Source organism: Geotrypetes seraphini, chromosome 5 (genome assembly GCF_902459505.1).
Source record: "Geotrypetes seraphini chromosome 5, aGeoSer1.1, whole genome shotgun sequence".
Lineage (NCBI taxonomy): Eukaryota > Metazoa > Chordata > Amphibia > Gymnophiona > Dermophiidae > Geotrypetes > Geotrypetes seraphini.
Window position 1 is genome coordinate 2939530 of NC_047088.1, and position 17606 is coordinate 2957135.

Genomic DNA, 17606 nt, shown 5'->3' on the forward strand with positions numbered 1-17606 from the left:
AAGCGGCAGAGGCGCTCGCCTTAGCGAGAGCGCCTTTGCGGAGCCTTAAGAAGAGCCTAATCTTTACCCTATTCTTTAAACTTTATTCTAAACTTTCACCCTAACCCGCAGGCAGACACCCTCTCAAATACCCTAATCTTTCAAACTTTCTCTCTGATCTTTCAATCTCTCACTCTGACTCACAGACAGATATTTCTTCTAACTCTCTAACTTACTCACTATCAGGCAGGCCTCAGCTACAACTTGGTTATGGCAGGGAGAACAAGAAGCGCCATGTCTGCAATCAAGACCAACTGTCCGGTAACTGGGGGGACCCAGGGGGCGACCACGGTATGCGTGCAGAAGGAGGAGGACCCAGGACTGTGGACAGAGGTCTCCGTGCAGACCGAGATCATCCCCCTCCCCCCCTGTTCTCCACAGTCTCTACACAGACAGAGGAGGTCGACCAGCTAGATGGAGACATCATGCAGGAACTTAGGAGTCTCAGGGAGGAGGTGAAATGCCTGAGAAGCATCTGAGAGGATGAGGCCTACATTGACGGAGTCGTCCAGGAGCTGTCCCAAATCACCGAGCTGGCCCATGACATGTCCTCCCTCGAGACACCCAAATCACTAGCTTTGAAACCAACAATTGGGGTACAGGAGATGGCTGGAGACGCTGACTCCTGGCAGCTGGTGACCTCCTCCACGGGCAAACACTGGAGATCCCATCCCCCTCTTTCAATCTCTTCACCCTCTTCTTCTTTTTCTCACCAACAGGGCAGCTTTACATCCACCCCACAACTCACCCTGAGGAACAGATTCTAGATCCTACAGGTAGAAGATGTCGACAAGGAGTAGGAGGATGCCGACAAGGAGCAGGAGGTAGTCCAGCGCACGGCTCCAACTCCGGGGACAATTGATCGGCTCCCCCCAAAGAAGCGCAGAGTAATAGTCATTCAGGACTCTATGCTGAGGGGCAACGAGGGACCAATCTGCAGACCGGATATACAGTCAAGGGAGGTTTGCTGTCTGCCTGGAGCCAGGGTCCGAGATGTCACTGCCTGTCTTGATAGGCTTCTCAAGCCCCAAGATCACTTCCCCATGGTCCTCATCCACATTGGCAAAAACGACACTGCTAAGAACACCCCGGAGAACATAACTAGAGACTTTGGAGCCCAGGGAGAGAGGCTGAAGCAGACAGGAGCGCAGGTGGTCTTCTCCTCGATCCTCCCAGTTAGAGGCAAAGGAAGTGCCAGGGATGAGCGTATACTGAGGACTAACGAGTGGTTTCAAGGATGGTGCCGGGAAATGAACTTTGGATTCCTGAACCATGAAGAGGCGTTGCAAGGATTTCAGGGACCAGACGGACTCCATCTGACCAGCATGTTTAAGCACGTCTTTGGACGCCGACTAGCCCGCCTGCTTCGTAGGGCTTTAAACTAGGTAAGTCGGGGGAGGGTACCCACTCAAATACAAGTGCAGTAAGGAACGATCCTGACGAGGTGAGTCGAAACTCCGATTCAAAGTCCAAAGTAAGTGCTCCCAATGCAAACAATTCTCTAAGAGTCACACTACCCCAGGTGAGAAACTCCCCACAGGGACTTAGCAATCACGAGGTATGGAGGGCTATGTATTTTAATGCACACAGTTTAGGCAATAAGATTCTAGAATTAGAGACCGAAATAATGAATGCCGACCTTTACGTGGTGGCAATATCCGAAACTTGGTTCACAGACTCTCATGGGTGGGATATGGCTATACCGGGATACAACTTATTTTGTCAGGACAGAGAGGGAAAGTCAGGGGGAGGGGTGGCACTATACATTAAAGAAGATATCAAAACTACCAGAATCACAGATGTCAAGTACACCGGGGAATCCCTCTGGCCAGAGGCAGGGAAAAATGCCTATATCTTGGTGTAGTATATAGACCTCCAAGACAACTGGAAGACAAAGACTCTGAATTAATTGAAGACATAGAGAATATCACTCTACGGGGAGATGCTGTTCTGCTAGGGGACTTCAACATGCCTGACGCAGATTGGAACTCATACTCAGCAGCAACCAGCGGCAGCAGGAGACTGTTAATATCCATAAAGGGAGCACGACTCAAACAAATGGTATTGGAACCCACTAGGGCCCAGGCGATCCTGGACCTGGTACTCACCAACGGGGATAGTGTCTTGAAGGTCTCGATAGGAGATACGCTAGCCTCCAGCGACCACAACATAGTATGGTTCAACCTCAGGAAAGGTTTCCCTAGATCAAACATGAAAACAAAAGTACTCAACTTCCGAGGCACTGACTTCGAACGCATGGGAGATTTCGTCCACCGGACACTGCAGAACCAAGCTACGACCAATGATGTGGAAGCTATGTGGTCATCCCTGAAATCTACCATACATGAAGCGACAAGCCTCTACATTAAATCAGTACACAAACAGCGGAGAAACAACAAACCCCAATGTTACTCCGCAGAAATCTCTCACCTCGTCAAGGAGAAGAAAAAAGCATTTATTTCCTACAAACGAACGGAGACTAGGGAAGCTAAACTAGAACATAGAGCGAAGTCTGCAGCGGTCAAAACGGCAGTCAGGGAGGCCAAACTTCTAGTGGAAGAGACTCTGGCAAAGAACATGAAGAAAGGGGACAAATTCTTCTTCAGGTATATTAGTGATAGGAAAAAGAACACAGACGGGATAGTACGCCTTAGAAAACCAGATGGGAACTGCGCAGAATCAGATTCCGATAAAGCAGAACTACTGAATGAATACTTCTGCTCGGTCTTCACCTGCGAGGCACCGGGGCACGGTTCGCAGTTGTAGGCAAGGCCCAGCGTGGAAGACCCGTTTCAAAATTTCGAGTTCACACCTGGCGACGTCTACTACGAACTGGCAAGACTCAAGGTGAACAAAGCCATGGAACCGGACAATCTACACCCCAGGGTGCTCAGTGAGCTGCGTGATGTCCTGGCAGAACCGCTATCAGGACTCTTCAATCTCTCCCTAAGTTCGGGGAGAGTCCCCATAGACTGGAAAACAGCTAACGTCGTTCCACTGCACAAAAAGGGTTGCAGGGCAGAGGCTGCAAACTACAGACCGGTGAGTCTCACATCAATAGTATGCAAACTCATGGAAACACTAATCAAACGTAAATTAGACGCAATCTTGGATGAGGAGAATCTACGGAATCCCAGTCAACATGGATTCACCAAGGGTAGATCCTGCCAATCCAATCTCATCAGCTTCTTTGACTGGGTAACAAAACAGTTAGACTTGAGAGAATCTGTGGACGTCGTATACCTAGACTTCAGCAAAGCTTTCGACAGTGTCCCGTATCGCAGGCTGTTGAGCAAGATGAAATCAATGGGGCTGGAAGAAACACTAACTACATGGGTCAATGACTGGCTGAGTGACAGACTTCAGAGGGTGGTAGTTAACAGTATCCTCTCTAAAACATCGGAGGTGACCAGTGGAGTACCGCAGGGCTCAGTCTTGGGCCCGCTCCTTTTCAACATATTCATAGGTGACCTAACTCAGGGGCTTCAAGGTAAGGTAACATTATTCGCTGACGACGCCAAACTATGCAATATAGTGAGAGATGGCAATTCACCCGATAGTATGACACAGGACCTACATTTGTTGGAGCTTTGGTCCTCGACCTGGCAGCTGGGCTTCAACGCTAAGAAATGCAAGATCATGCACCTCGGCAGCAGAAATCCGTGCAGAACTTACACCTTGAACGGTGAGACCTTAGCTAGAACTTCAACAGAACGAGACTTGGGAGTGATCATCAGCGCAGACATGAAAACTGCTGATCATGTGGAGAAGGCTTCATCTAAGGCAAGACAGTTGTTAGGTTGCATCCACAGGAGTTTCGTCAGCCGGAAGCCTGAAGTCATAATGCCATTATACAGAACCATGGTGAGGCCTAATTTGGAATACTGTGTGCAATTCTGGAGGCCACACTACTGAAAAGATGTGCTGAGAGTAGAGTCGGTGCAATGGATGGCCACCAGGATGGTCTCGGGGCTCAAGGATCTATCGTACGAGGAAAGGCTGAAAAATTTGCGGCTGTACTCACTCGAGGAACGTAGGGAGAGAGGAGACATGATCGAGACGTTTAAGTATATTACCGGCCGTATCGAGATGGAAGAAGAGATTCTCTTTCTGAAAGGACCCTCAGCCACAAGGGGGCATCCGCTCAAACTCAGGGGCGGGAAATTTCATGGCGACACCAGGAAATATTTCTTCACCGAGAGAGTGGTTGATCCTTGGAATGAGCTCCCGGTGCAGGTGATCGAGGCAAACAACGTGCAAGAATTTAAGAGCAAATGGGATGCCCATGTGGGATCCCTTAAGTTTCAAGTTTATTCGAAATTTGATGAATCGCTTATACATAAAATGCTAAGCGATGTACATTAAAATCCAAATTTGAATGTACAATAAAATACAAAATAATGATAACAAATAAAATACTAAGCGAATTACTATAAAATCCAAATTTGAACATACGTTAAGATACAAGGTAATAATAATAATAATAAAATAAAAAAAAAAAGGGGGTTTGACCTACAGACCAACAGACTCAACTGGATGGAAGGAAAGAGGGATTCAGGTTACAGAGGGTTAAGACAAGGGAACCTGTCACCAGGAGTGGGATTCCTAGGATAGTAAACTTGGGGGTGGGTCAGTAGAGTGGGCAGACCTGATGGGCTATGGCCCTTATCTGCCATCATCTTCTATGTTTCTATGACATGTGCTAGGTCACCCAGTCTCGGTTTGTCTCCGGACTGGGTCGACATACTGCAAATCACGGCACAGTGAGATAAGCAGTAAGATAGTGCCTTGTATTTCACACGGGTATCTCATTGTCTCTCTTGGGGTCCCTGCAGATTGAGCCTTTGTTTGTTGGTAACTGTCCTTCTTATTTAGGCCTCTGTGCTGCGCTGCATGTGTCTAGTAGTGGCATAGGATATATATGCATAAAGGTAGTATTAACAGTTTCCAAATTCTGGCTGTCTCAATGGGCATAATGACACTTCGCATCTTCCTGAGGCCAGGGCTCTCTTTCTCTATTTCTGAGAAGGCCTGGACTTCAGATTTCCATGCTTTTCACGCTGGTTTCTCCTGTCGCCATCTTCTCATGGCACATGCTAGACGGACCCACCGACCAGACAAGAAGGGCTGTGCATCTCCTTCTAACCAGGTGCCAGTTACCTTTTCTATCAAACCCGCGGAGGAGCGTGCGCTATGTGGCAGTTAGCCTCATCCCTGAAGCTCTCATTAGCGATGTGAGCTTTGTCTGATACCTGTTAGGATGCTGTTGTTTTCCACAGGGCGGTAGATGCAGCATCTTGATTGCGTCTAGTACCTATTCACTTTAAAGGACATACGTATTTCGCTCATGTTGCATGGAGTTAGTACTGTTTTTATAGTTCCAGTATACTCTTTAGATTGCGAAACTTGATTTTTCCTAGGAGAATTTCTTTCTTCTTACAGATCCTACAGTTCTCATCTTCATGCTCCTGTTCCCTGACCTTCTGCACTTCATTCTAAGGGGATCTTGACTTCTTCCAATGACTTTTCAGGCTTTCTCATGAGGGAAAAGACGCTATAATGTTAGGTCAGGGGGCTGTGAACATTTTTCAGGATGCTTGCAACTTTGCATCCTCCTCAGTTTTCCGGTTTGTTCTTGGAGTCTCTATGTTTTGTGTTTCCCTTTTAAGTGTAACTGGTCCTCAGGGCACTTCTTGTAGTTTTTCAGGAACTAAGGGATGTTGTTCCACTTACTGCATGGTGCCCAAGACGGGGGCATTGGGCAGGCTGGATCCCATTCTGCTGAATTATTTTCTCAGGGTTATACATTTCTGCAGAAAAACTGGGAGAATATTTACATTTTCACTATGGACTCCCAAATCTGCTCTAGGTTTGCTTGCCTCTCTTGGAGCAGTGCTTTTGGTTTTGGCACATGCCATTTCGCCTACCCAAGGCTTCACGAACATTTTAGGAAATGTGGGCAGTGGTGCCGTTTTGGCGCTACGAGGCGATTCACCTAATTTCTTCTTGACTGACTGCTTGATTCGGACGTCTTCCAGTTGGGCCATTTGACTGACACGAAAAGGGTGGTTTCTTTTCCTCAGTTCTTTGGATGTGAATCTTCGAATTTGCATAGTGCTCTTTTCTCCTGTACTATTTAAAGGTATATCGGGGAGATGTGTTTATTTATATAGGAGAGAAATGTGTTTCTTCCTAGAGATTAGGGCGATGGGTCACAGTCTCAGGTTTGCATTCTTCTTTGGTCACCATGACCTAGAGTATGGGATTTTGTACAGGTTCTAGGATCCATATTGCTGACTCCACTGGGAACTTCGGCTTGCTTTCCCATTATAACGCTACAGCAGTCGCTTTTGTTCCGGTGGTTCCTGGTATCTCAGGGCTCCAATTATTTGGTAGGCTCTTCAAGCATTGCTCTGTATGATTTGGTGGCTCGGCGAGATTTCTCTTTTCAAAGACATGCCTTTGCTGGACTAGCTCATGGCCACCAATAATCCCGGGATGTCGGGTTGGGGGGCTCGGTGCCTTCCATCCTCAGCTCTAGGAGTCTGGTCTTAAGAGGCGACTCAGTACTTGTTCATTCTTCTACTCTGGAGCATGGTCAGGCTACCATTTCTGGAGTTTCAGACCATTCTTCCAGTATGACGCTGAAGGTCTTTTCAGTCAGTATTATGATGGAGGTATTTCTCTACAGCCTGGGCAGTAAGTGATGTACTCAGTTGGCGGGTAAAATTGTGGTTCTATTTCAATGGGTTCTATTTCAAGGAATACCCACATAAATGATATTGCAGTAGTCTAGGGTGGATAGAATCAATGATTGTACCAGTAGTCTGAAAGATAGAGGGTCGAAGTATTTTTTGATAGTTTTTAATTTCCAAAGTGTGGGGAAGCACTTTTTTGTCACTGAGTTTGTGTGTTCGATCAAGGTTAGGTGGGTGTCTAAGGTGACTCCTAGAATTTTTATGGTTTTAGATATTGGGAGATCCTTTTTTCTAGAGAGAAGAGCCCCAGCCTATCCAACCTCTCGGCGTATGGGCAGTGTTCCAGCCCTCTTACCAGTTTCGTTGCTCTCCTTTGGATTCTCTCAAGTACCGCCATGTCCTTCCTGAGGTACGGTGACCAATATTGAACGCAGTATTCCAGATGCGGACGCACCATCGCTCATCATGCCATTGTATCGAGCGATGGTGCGTCCGCATCTGGAATACTGCGTTCAATATTGGTCGCCGTACCTCAGGAAGGACATGGCGGTACTTGAGAGAGTCCAAAGGAGAGCAACGAAACTGGTAAGAGGGCTGGAACACTGCCCATATGCTGAGAGGTTGGATAGGCTGGGGCTCTTCTCTCTAGAAAAAAGGAGGCTCAGGGGAGATATGATAGAGACCTTCAAGATCATGAGGGGCATAGAGAGGGTGGATAGGGACAGATTCTTCAGACTGAAGGGGACAACAGGTACGAGGGGGCATTCGGAGAAACTGAAGGGAGATAGGTTCAAAACAAATGCAAGGAAGTTTTTTTTCACCCAAAGGGTCGTGGACACTTGGAATGCGCTACCGGAGGAAGTGATCAGGCAGAGTACGGTACAGGGATTCAAACAGGGATTGGACGGATTCCTGAGGGATAAAGGGATCGTGGGATACTGAGAGAGGTGCTGGGATGTAATACAAGTATAGAAAGCTAACCAGGTAATAAGTATAGAAACCCAACCAGGTCGTGAATGTGCAAGACTGGAGGGTTAGGACTTCGATGGGAAGATAGGACTTCAATGGGAAACCAAGGTGGCAAGGGGGCCCCTTCTGGTGATTCAGACAGGTCGTGACCTGTTTGGGCCGCCGCGAGAGCGGACCGCTGGGCAGGATGGACCTATGGTCTGACCCGGCGGAGGCACTGCTTATGTTCTTATGACCATTTAGGTGTATTGTTGTTGCAGTGATTTTTTCCTTTGGGCTGGCCAAGAAGATTTTTGTCTTTTCTGAGTTAAGTTTCAGTTTAAAATTGATAGTCCATTGTTCAATTTCAGTATGTAATGTAAATCGAAGCACTTCTTCAGCTAAGTGTCATAGAAGTGGTTCTCCCTTCTCAGAAAAATCAGGGGTTCTACTCCAGGTATTTTCTTATTCCAAAGAAGACGGGAGGTTTTTGTCCAATTCTCAATCTCCGAGTCTTAAACAAATATGTAATCAAAGAGAAGTTTTGCATGCTATCTTTAGGGACTTTAAACCCTCTCCTAGAATGAAACGATTGGCTCTGCTCTCTAGACCTCAAAGAGGCTTACACACATATCCACACTTCCTCTTCACAGAATATTATCACAAGCTACTAGATTCAGTTGAGTCACTCTTTTACTGATTGAACCCCACTGGTTCCTCATCGCTTAGGACACACCATAAAATTCTTACTCTGAACATAAGAGTTGCCATCCTGGGACAAGCCCAACATCCTGTTTCCTGCAGTGACCAATCCAGGTCACAAGTTTCTGGTGAGACCTTTGACTTGGGGATCTCTACCTATTTTTTCTCCTTACTTACTCCTTATACCCCTGATAATCTTCTTCAGAGTCCTCCATTTAAACAGGTGCACTACAAATCCACAAAGCACTGAGCTTTCTTGTGCTTTTTCCATCCCTCTAACCCTTGTTTGTCTGCATTCCCACTTATTTATTTATTTGGTTTTATATCCCATCCTCTCAGGGGAGCTCATAACGGGTTCCAAGTTTACGTACACATTTATATGTTTTTATACAGGGGTTTGGCAAACATGGTATGGCAGGACATTGTCTGATAGAGATGGCAAACCAATTAACAAAGCATGGTATAACATAACATAGTATGGTGAGACAAGGCATGATGCATGGCAAAAAACATAGTAGGACAAACATTGTATAACAAGCGTAGTTAACTTGAACCCTCGTATCCCAAATTTAGGACACTTCTGAAGATCTACCTTTTTGAGAAGGCATACAGTATACAGATGGACCATAATGATTGACTGGGGATCCACTAGTTCACACAGTCCTACTGAATATCACCTGCTCCTTCCTCTTTCCTATTTTTTTTTTGTAAATCTTTATTCATTTTCAATCTTACATCAAGTGTACAAACATCAAAACAATAAAATTAAACATATCACTTGACAATCTTACTATTTTATCTTATAATACATAAAATTACCACCCTCCCCTCCCATCATCTTTCCTATTAAATAATGGCATTCCTTTCTCCCCAGGTTTTTTTAAAATTGTATTTTACTGTCTTGCTATTCTGTGAGAGAGGCAGTGTATTCAATGAATTAAACCAATATCGCTTCATTGAAATGCACTGGATTTGTCATTGAGTTTTGATAATGAATGAGATAAAACAAAGTTATTACAACAAGGTTATGGTTGTAAGAAATGCTCATAAGATGTTCTGTAGCAATGGGGCCAAGATGAGCTACTCATCAAAATAGGGGAAGATCAAAAAGGCCTTATTTATTGAGAGAAGCAGCTTTTACAACCACTGTCTCTGTAAACACTTTTGGGAACATCTCCCTTGCTGTGTGAATTTTAGAGAAGTGAGATACTCTTCTGTTCTTGGGGATGAGTGATATGATTATAGCTTAAGAATTCAAGTAGAACTTTTCTTTGTTAATGCATTGGTTGATTTGAGGCTGGGCCCAGAAAAGACTGGAAGGATTTTGAAGAAAGCTGCACATACCCTTACCCGCCCCCATGCATTTATCTAGACAACATAAACACTTCCATCTGTGGAGAGAAGTCCATGAGCCACGTTGTCCTCTAGGCAGCAGGAAAAGAAACATGAGGCCCGGATTCAATAAACAGCATCCCAATTGTAAGTGTCTAACTGCTGCCTAAGCAGCCAATCGGTATGCACGTTTTCTAAAAAAAACCCAAAAAAACCTCCCGAGGCAGGCCGCCTACATTGGAGGTGCCTCTGGGAGCCTAGGGAGGTGCGCAAGCCCACCTAAGCTCGCCTAAGGCTAGGCATGGGCATGGCTTGGCCCGGAAGTAGCCTTAGGCAGACCTAGGCGGAAGTATGCATCTTCCAAGGCCATGGGAGTGGCCTAGGGGATCTGGCCAATCAGAATCCTAGGTTACTCCCGGTGCATCCCAGAATGCACTGGGAGATGGGCCTAAGATTCCGGTTGGCCCAGGTGCTTAAGGCCTCTCCTAAAGGACTTTGGGGGGGGGGGGGGTATCCCGCCTGCTGGTAGTCTTCATAGGGGTGGGGATGGGTTGCTACTAAACTTTTTGTGGCAGGGAGATCCCTTGCCGCGATAAGCTCAGCGCAACCCGATTCTCTAACTGGTGTCTGTAACATGGACATGGGCTAGAGAATCGGGTTCTTAGGTGGGCTTAGGCGCAATTCTGTATAGGATGCCCGTGTGCAATTCTCAAAAGCCGCAAGTCCTATACAGAATCAGGGCTGAAATGTTTGCCTGATTGAAAGTGAAATGGGGGTTTTCTATACATGTATTTAGGCTACTGCACAGAACAAATTTTCTTTGGGTTTGAAAGCAGTAGTTTTAGGCTGTTGATTCTGAAAAATCAGCTGTGTGCTATTAAATGGCATAACTTTGTATGTCTTGTGACCTGAGTAGTTGTTGGATATTTGAAATTGTAGCTGTGGTGCATAATTATTTATAGGCATATCAAATAAAACTATTGTTAAGTAGAATTCCTTATCCTATTTCCAACATTGACTAACCCAGGACCCAAGTGCCTGGCAAAATCCCAAAGAGTAAAACAGCTTTTATGCTACTTATCCTAGGAATAAGCAGTGGATTTCCCCAAGTCCACTTTAATAATGGTTTATGGACTTTTCTTTTAGGAAATTATCTTTTGTAAACCCTTCTAAGCCATTTCTGTCTTTTACGTTAGGAACAAACTACTTGAAACTTGTGAAGAAAATGTATAGCTTAATCTTTGTTTAGTGAAGTTTTCTGTAATTTGATCAGGGCTGGCAAGTTATTTCTTCCTAAATCTGGTCTTCAGGCAAATAAATATTAAAGCAGTTTTTACCTATTTTTCTTGCTTCTGTGTAGAATGGACTCAGATAATCACCAAGTACCTGTGGGAGCAGCTGCAAAAGATTGCTGAATTCTACCGCCAGATGTGTAGTGCTGGCTGCATGTCTCCATCGGGGCCTGCAGGTGTGGGCTGTGTGAATGCCTGGGGAGCCATGCCACCAGAGGTGGAGCAAGGCCTGAAGCAGTGGGAGTATAATGAAAAGCTGGCACTCTTTATGTTCCAAGTAAGTGGCAAACGAAAGGAGAGGCGAGCTTGCAAACTCCTTTTCTTTGCTGTTCTTCCCTTTTCCAATCCATCCCTCTTAGAGGGCTCGACTCGGTTTACAGATATTAAGAATCATAACAAAGATAATCATCATTGACAGATAAAAGGTCTTTTTTTAATCGCAGAAAAGATTGTAAGAATTCTGAAACAGGTGAGTTTTTAACTTTTTATGAAATATTGCTAATTGAGAGATAAATGTAATCACAGATGAAAGCTCATTCCAAGTCTTTGCGAATAAAAAAGTGAAGCAGCAATGGAAATTAACTAGTTTTGATATTCTTTAAGGAGGGAAAGCTGAGTTTATATTTTTGGGCACTTCTGGAATTCGATGGCAGAAAAGAATTAAAGGAAATAGAGATGAGAGGGGAGAAAATCCCATATATAATTTTAAAAATTATGCTAGTACATTTAAAATGTGTTCTCCAATAAACTGGTAGCCAGTGGAGTGCATTTAGCAAAGGAGTTACGTGATCATATTTACGCTTTTCTCTTTCTGTCCTCTTTTTCCATTTTATAAAGTTAGAGAGCATTCATGTTGGTTTCACTTAATTGTTCCAGTGCAATTGGTGAGACATTCTAGACCAGTGTTCTTGAACTGCCGGTCCGCAAAAATTTCCAGCCGGTCTGTGGAGGGCTAAGCATATGCCTCGGGTCTGAGGAGATCAGGGGGGCCCGAGGAGCTGGGTACTCAGTTGTCTCCTTCCCTCCTGTGCAATCAATGCAGTGTTTTCATTGCCGCCTCAGTGTTATCTTCTGGCCGGCTCCCTCTTCCTCACTACCACAGTGCACAAAGCCATGGGCAGCGGCTCCTACGCGCGTGCTGCGCCTGAACCGGAAACCTTCTCTCTGACGTCAGGTCGAATCTGATGTGTAGCCCTGTGGCTGTCAGGGAGTGTCCAAGGGGGGAATGCCAGGGAGTGTTAGAGACAATGGAGCATTTTTGTGTTTTTGCCCCTTTTTAGTTGAGGTGGGGAGGCAGGTGGCCAGGGGTTTGGGGTTTCAGGTGGGTTTGTTTGGAAGTCTGAGTTATGCGGATTGGGTTTATGGGGGGGGGGGGGAATAGGGTGTACGGTGAAACTTTTTTTTATTATTTTGTCCATAATGAAGTATTTCATTTAGAAATAAAGAAACATAGAATATAATGGCAGAAAAGGGCCGACGGCCCAACAAGTCTGCCCACTCAAGAACCCTCCCTCCCAACTAGTCTGCATACTCAAGAATCCTTCTTCCCTGGAGTTTGAGCATACATAGTAACATAGTAGATGATGGCAGATAAAGACCCGAATGGTCCATCCAGCTTGCCCAACCTGATTCAATTTAAATTTTTTAATTTTTTCTTCTTAGCTTTACCCAGTACTGTGCTTGGGTTCCAACTGCCGAAATCTCTCTTAAGACTTACTCCAGCCCATCTACACCCTCCCAGCCATTGAATCCCTCCCCAGCCCATCCTCCATCAAACGGCCATATACAGACACAGACCGTGCAAGTCTGCCCAGTACTGGCCTTAGTTCAATATTTAATCTTATTTTATGATTCTAGATCCTTTGTGTTCATCCCACGCTTCTTTGAACTCGGTCACCATTTTCCTCTCCACTACCTCTGTCGGGAGTGCATTCCAGGCATCCACCACCCTCTCCGTAAAGTAGAATTTCCTAACATTGCCTTTGAATCTACCACCCCTCAACCTCAAATTATGTCCTCTGGTTTTACCATTTTCCTTTCTCTGAAAAAGATTTTGTTCTACATTAATACCCTTCAAGTATTTGAACGTCTGAATCATATCTCCCCTGTCTCTCCTTTCCTCTAGGGCAGGGGTGTCCAATGTCGGTCCTCGAGGGCCGCAGTCCAGTCGGATTTTCAGGATTTCCTCAATGAATATACATGAGGTCTATTTGCATGCACTGCTTTCATTGTATGCTAATAGATCTCATGCATATTCATTGGGGAAATCCTGAAAACCCGACTGGATTGCGGACCTCGAGGACCGACATTGGACACCCCTGCTCTAGGGATACATATTCAGGGCTTCCAGTCTCTCCTCATACGTCTTCTGGCGTAAGCCTCCTATCATTTTCATCGCTCTCCTCTGGACCTCCTCAAGTCTTCTTACGTCCTTCACCAGATACGGTCTCCAAAATTGAACACAATACTCCAAGTGGGGCCTTACCAATGACCTGTACAGGGGCATCAACACCTTCTTCCTTCTACTGACTACGTCTCTCTTTATACAGCCCAGCATCCTTCTGGTAGCAGCCACTGCCTTGTCACACTGTTTTTTCGCCTTTAGATCTTCGGACACTATCACCCCAAGGTCCCTCTCCCCGTCCGTGCATATCAGCTTCTCTCCTCCCAGCATATACGGTTCCTTCCTATTATTAATCCCCAAATGCATTACTCTGCATTTCTTTGCATTGAATTTTAGTTGCCAGGCATTAGACCATTCCTCTAACTTTTGCAGATCCTTTTTCATATTTTCCACTCCCTCTTCGGTGTCTACTCTGTTACAAATCTTGGTATCATCTGCAAAAAGGCACACTTTTCCTTCTAACCCTACAGCAATGTCACTCACAAACATATTGAACAGGATTGGCCCCAGCACTGATCCCTGAGGGACTCCACTACTCACCTTTCCTTCCTTCGAGCGACTTCCATTAACCACCACCCTCTGGCGTCTGTCCGACAGCCAGTTTCTGACCCAGTTCACCACTTTGGGTCCTAACTTCAGCCCTTCAAGTTTGTTCAACAGCCTCCTATGAGGAACTGTATCAAAGGCTTTGCTTAAATCCAAGTAAATTACATCTAGCATATGTCCTCGATCCAGCTCTCTGGTCACCCAATCAAAAAATTCAATCAGGTTCGTTTGGCACGATTTACCTTTTGTAAAGCCATGTTGCCTCAGATCCTGTAACCCATTAGATTCAAGGAAGTACACTATCCTTTCTTTCAGCAACACTTCCATTATTTTTCCAACAACTGAAGTGAGGCTCACCGGCCTGTAGTTTCCTGCTTCATCCCTGTGACCACTTTTATGAATAGGGACCACATCCGCTCTCCTCCAATCCCCAGGAATCACTCCCGTCTCCAGAGATTTGTTGAACAAGTCTTTAATAGGACTTGCCAGAACCTCTCTGAGCTCCCTTAGTATCCTGTGATGGATCCCGTCTGGTCCCATCGCTTTGTCCACCTTCAGTTTTTTAAATTGCTCATAAACACCCTCCTCCGTGAACGGCGCAGAATCTACTCCATTTTCTCGTGTAACTTTGCTAGACAATTTCGGTCCTTCTCCAGGATTTTCTTCTGTGAACACAGAAGTATTTGTTTAGCACATTCGCTTTCTCCTCATCACTTTCCACATATTGGTTCCCAGCATCTTTTAGCCTAGCAATTCCATTTTTCATCTTCCTCCTTTCACAAATATATCTGAAAAAATTTTTATCTCCCTTTTTTACATTTTTAGCCATTTGTTCTTCCGCCTGTGCCTTCGCCAAAAGTATCTCTCTCTTGGCTTCTTTCAGTTTCACCCTGTAGTCCTTTCTGCTCTCCTCTTCTTGGTTTTTTTTATATTTCACGAACGCCAACTCTTTCGCCTTTATTTTCTCAGCCACTAGGTTGGAGAACCATATCGGCTTCCTTTTTCTCTTGTTTTTATTGATTTTCTTCACATAAAGGTCCATAGCCATTTTTATCGCTCCTTTCAGCTTAGACCACTGTCTTTCCACTTCTCTTATGTCCTCCCATCCTAACAACTCTTTCTTCAGGTACTCTCCCATAGCATTAAAGTCCGTACGTTTGAAATCTAGGACTTTAAGTATCGTGCGGCCGCTCTCCACTTTAGCCGATATATCAAACCAAACCGTTTGATGATTGCTACTTCCCAGGTGAGCACCCACTCGAACATTAGAGATACTCTCTCTATTTGTGAGGACCAGATCCAATATCGCTTTTTCCCTTGTGGGTTCCGTCACCATTTGTCTGAGCAGAGCCTCTTGAAAGGCATCCACAATCTCCCTACTTCTTTCCGATTCTGCAGACGGAACATTCCAGTCTGCATCCGGCAGGTTGAAATCTCCCAACAGCAGAACCTCCTCTTTCATTCCAAACTTTTGGATATCCACAATCAGATCCTTATCAATTTGCTGCGATTGAGTCGGAGGTCTGTAGACTACACCCACGTAGAAAGAAGTTCCATCTTCTCTTTTCAGAGCAATCCATATCGCTTCTTCCTCTCCCCAGGTCCCTTGCATTTCGATCGCTTGGATATTGATCTTTACATAGAGAGCTACTCCTCCACCTTTTTGACCATCTCTGTCCTTCCTAAAAAGATTATATCCCGGTATGTTTGCATCCCATCCATGTGATTCACTGAACCATGTCTCTGTGATAGCGACAATATCTAGATCTGCCTCTAACATTAGGGCTTGCAGATCATGAACTTTGTTGCTTAGACTGCGAGCATTTGTGGTCACCGCTTTCCAGCTATTTTTCAGCGATAATCTCCTTTTTCGTATGGATTTTTGTTTCGTTTCACTTTCTGTTGCAATACTAAGAAATGAGTTGCTGATATTGCTTATGTTGCAGTCTTTACTACTATCACGACTTTTCTTTTGCCGGGGGTGGTCTCTATAATTGTCCTTCGTACATACACCACTCCCACCTTCTAGTTTAAATGCCTAGAAAAATATTGTCTAAATTTCTCTGCAAGGTTTCTTTTTCCTGCTGTAGTAATATGTAGCCCATCAGTGCAATATAGCTTCTTGTCCTTCCATGTATTTCCCCATCCTCCTATGAACCTGAAGCCTTCTTGATGACACCAGGCTTTGAGCCATCTATTAAAGTCCTCTGTGTTTTTCACTCTTTGCTCTCCCTTTCCATATGCAGGCAGTATTTCAGAAAAAGCTAAAGTGTTTACAAAAGGTTTCACGCCCTCACCAAGCTCCCGAAAAGCTTTCTGTGCTGCAAGTGTTGAGTTGTTGGCCAGGTCATTTGTTCCCAGATGGATGACAACATCAGTGTTAAAATCCTTAGTTTCTTCCTTAATTATAGTCTGTATTTGCCTGAAACTCCTGGTAGCTGAGGATCCTAGAAGACATTTCACTATTTTGGAAGCTGTGGAACCACGGGGTGGGAGGGGATATACACAGATGGATCGAGCACTGGTTGTTGAGTAGATTGCAGAGGGTCGGAGTGAAGGGCCAATATTCTGACTGGCGGGGAGTCACGAGCGGTGTGCCACAGGGATCGGTGCTGGGGCCGTTACTCTTCAACATATTTATCAATGACCTGGAAAAGGAGGCAAAGTGCGAGGTTATAAAATTTGCAGATGATACCAAACTGTGCGGCAGAGTTAGGTCCAGGGAGGAGTGTGAGGATCTACAAAGGGACCTGGACAAACTGGAAGACTGGGCAAACAAATGGCAAATGCGCTTTAACGTGGAAAAATGCAAGGTCATGCATATAGGGAAAAAGAACCCATTGTTCAACTACAAATTGGGGGGGGGCATTGTTGGGAGACAGCAGTCTTGAGAGAGACTTGGGTGTGCTGGTGGATGCATCACTGAAGCCATCTGCACAGTGCGCAGCAGCCTCGAAAAAAGCCAACAGGATGCTGGGCATCATAAAGAGGGGCATAACAACCAGGACGCGGGAAGTCATCATGCCATTGTATCGAGCGATGGTGTGTCCACATCTGGAATACTGCGTTCAATATTGGTCGCCGTACCTCAAGAAGGACATGGCAGTACTTGAGAGAGTTCAAAGGAGAGCAACAAATCTGGTAAGAGGGCTGGAACACTGCCCATACGCCGAGAGGTTGGATAGGCTGGGGCTCTTCTCTCTGGAAAAAAGGAGGCTCAGGGGAGATATGATAGAGACCTTCAAGATCATGAGGGGCATAGAGAGGGTGGATAGGGACAGATTCTTCAGGCTGATGGGGACAACAGGTACGAGGGGGCATTCGGAGAAACTGAAGGGAGACAGGTTAAAAAAAAAATGCAAGGAAGTTTTTTTTCACACAAAGGGTCGTGGACACTTGGAATGCGCTACCGGAGGAAGTGATCAGGCAGAGTACGGTACAGGGATTCAAACAGGGATTGGACGGATTTCTGAGGGATAAAGGGATCGTGGGATACTGAGAGAGGTGCTGGGATGTAACACAAGTATAGAAAGATAACCAGGTAATAAGTATAGAAACCCAATCAGGTCGTGCATGTGCAAGACCGGAGGGTTAGGACTTCGATGGGAAGATAGGACTTCAATGAAGAAACCAAGGTGGCAAGGG

The 17606-nt window shown here is 45.3% G+C and overlaps 1 protein-coding gene across 1 annotated transcript in view; it reads left to right on the forward strand.

The window, feature by feature from the left end:
* Nucleotides 1-17606, forward strand: part of MED12 (mediator complex subunit 12) — a 708291-nt gene that overhangs the window by 73002 nt on the left and 617683 nt on the right. The window contains exon 5 of the mRNA XM_033943934.1: nt 11080-11288. Coding sequence (XP_033799825.1) covers nt 11080-11288 — 209 coding nt within the window. The remainder of the gene's footprint in view (nt 1-11079; nt 11289-17606) is intronic.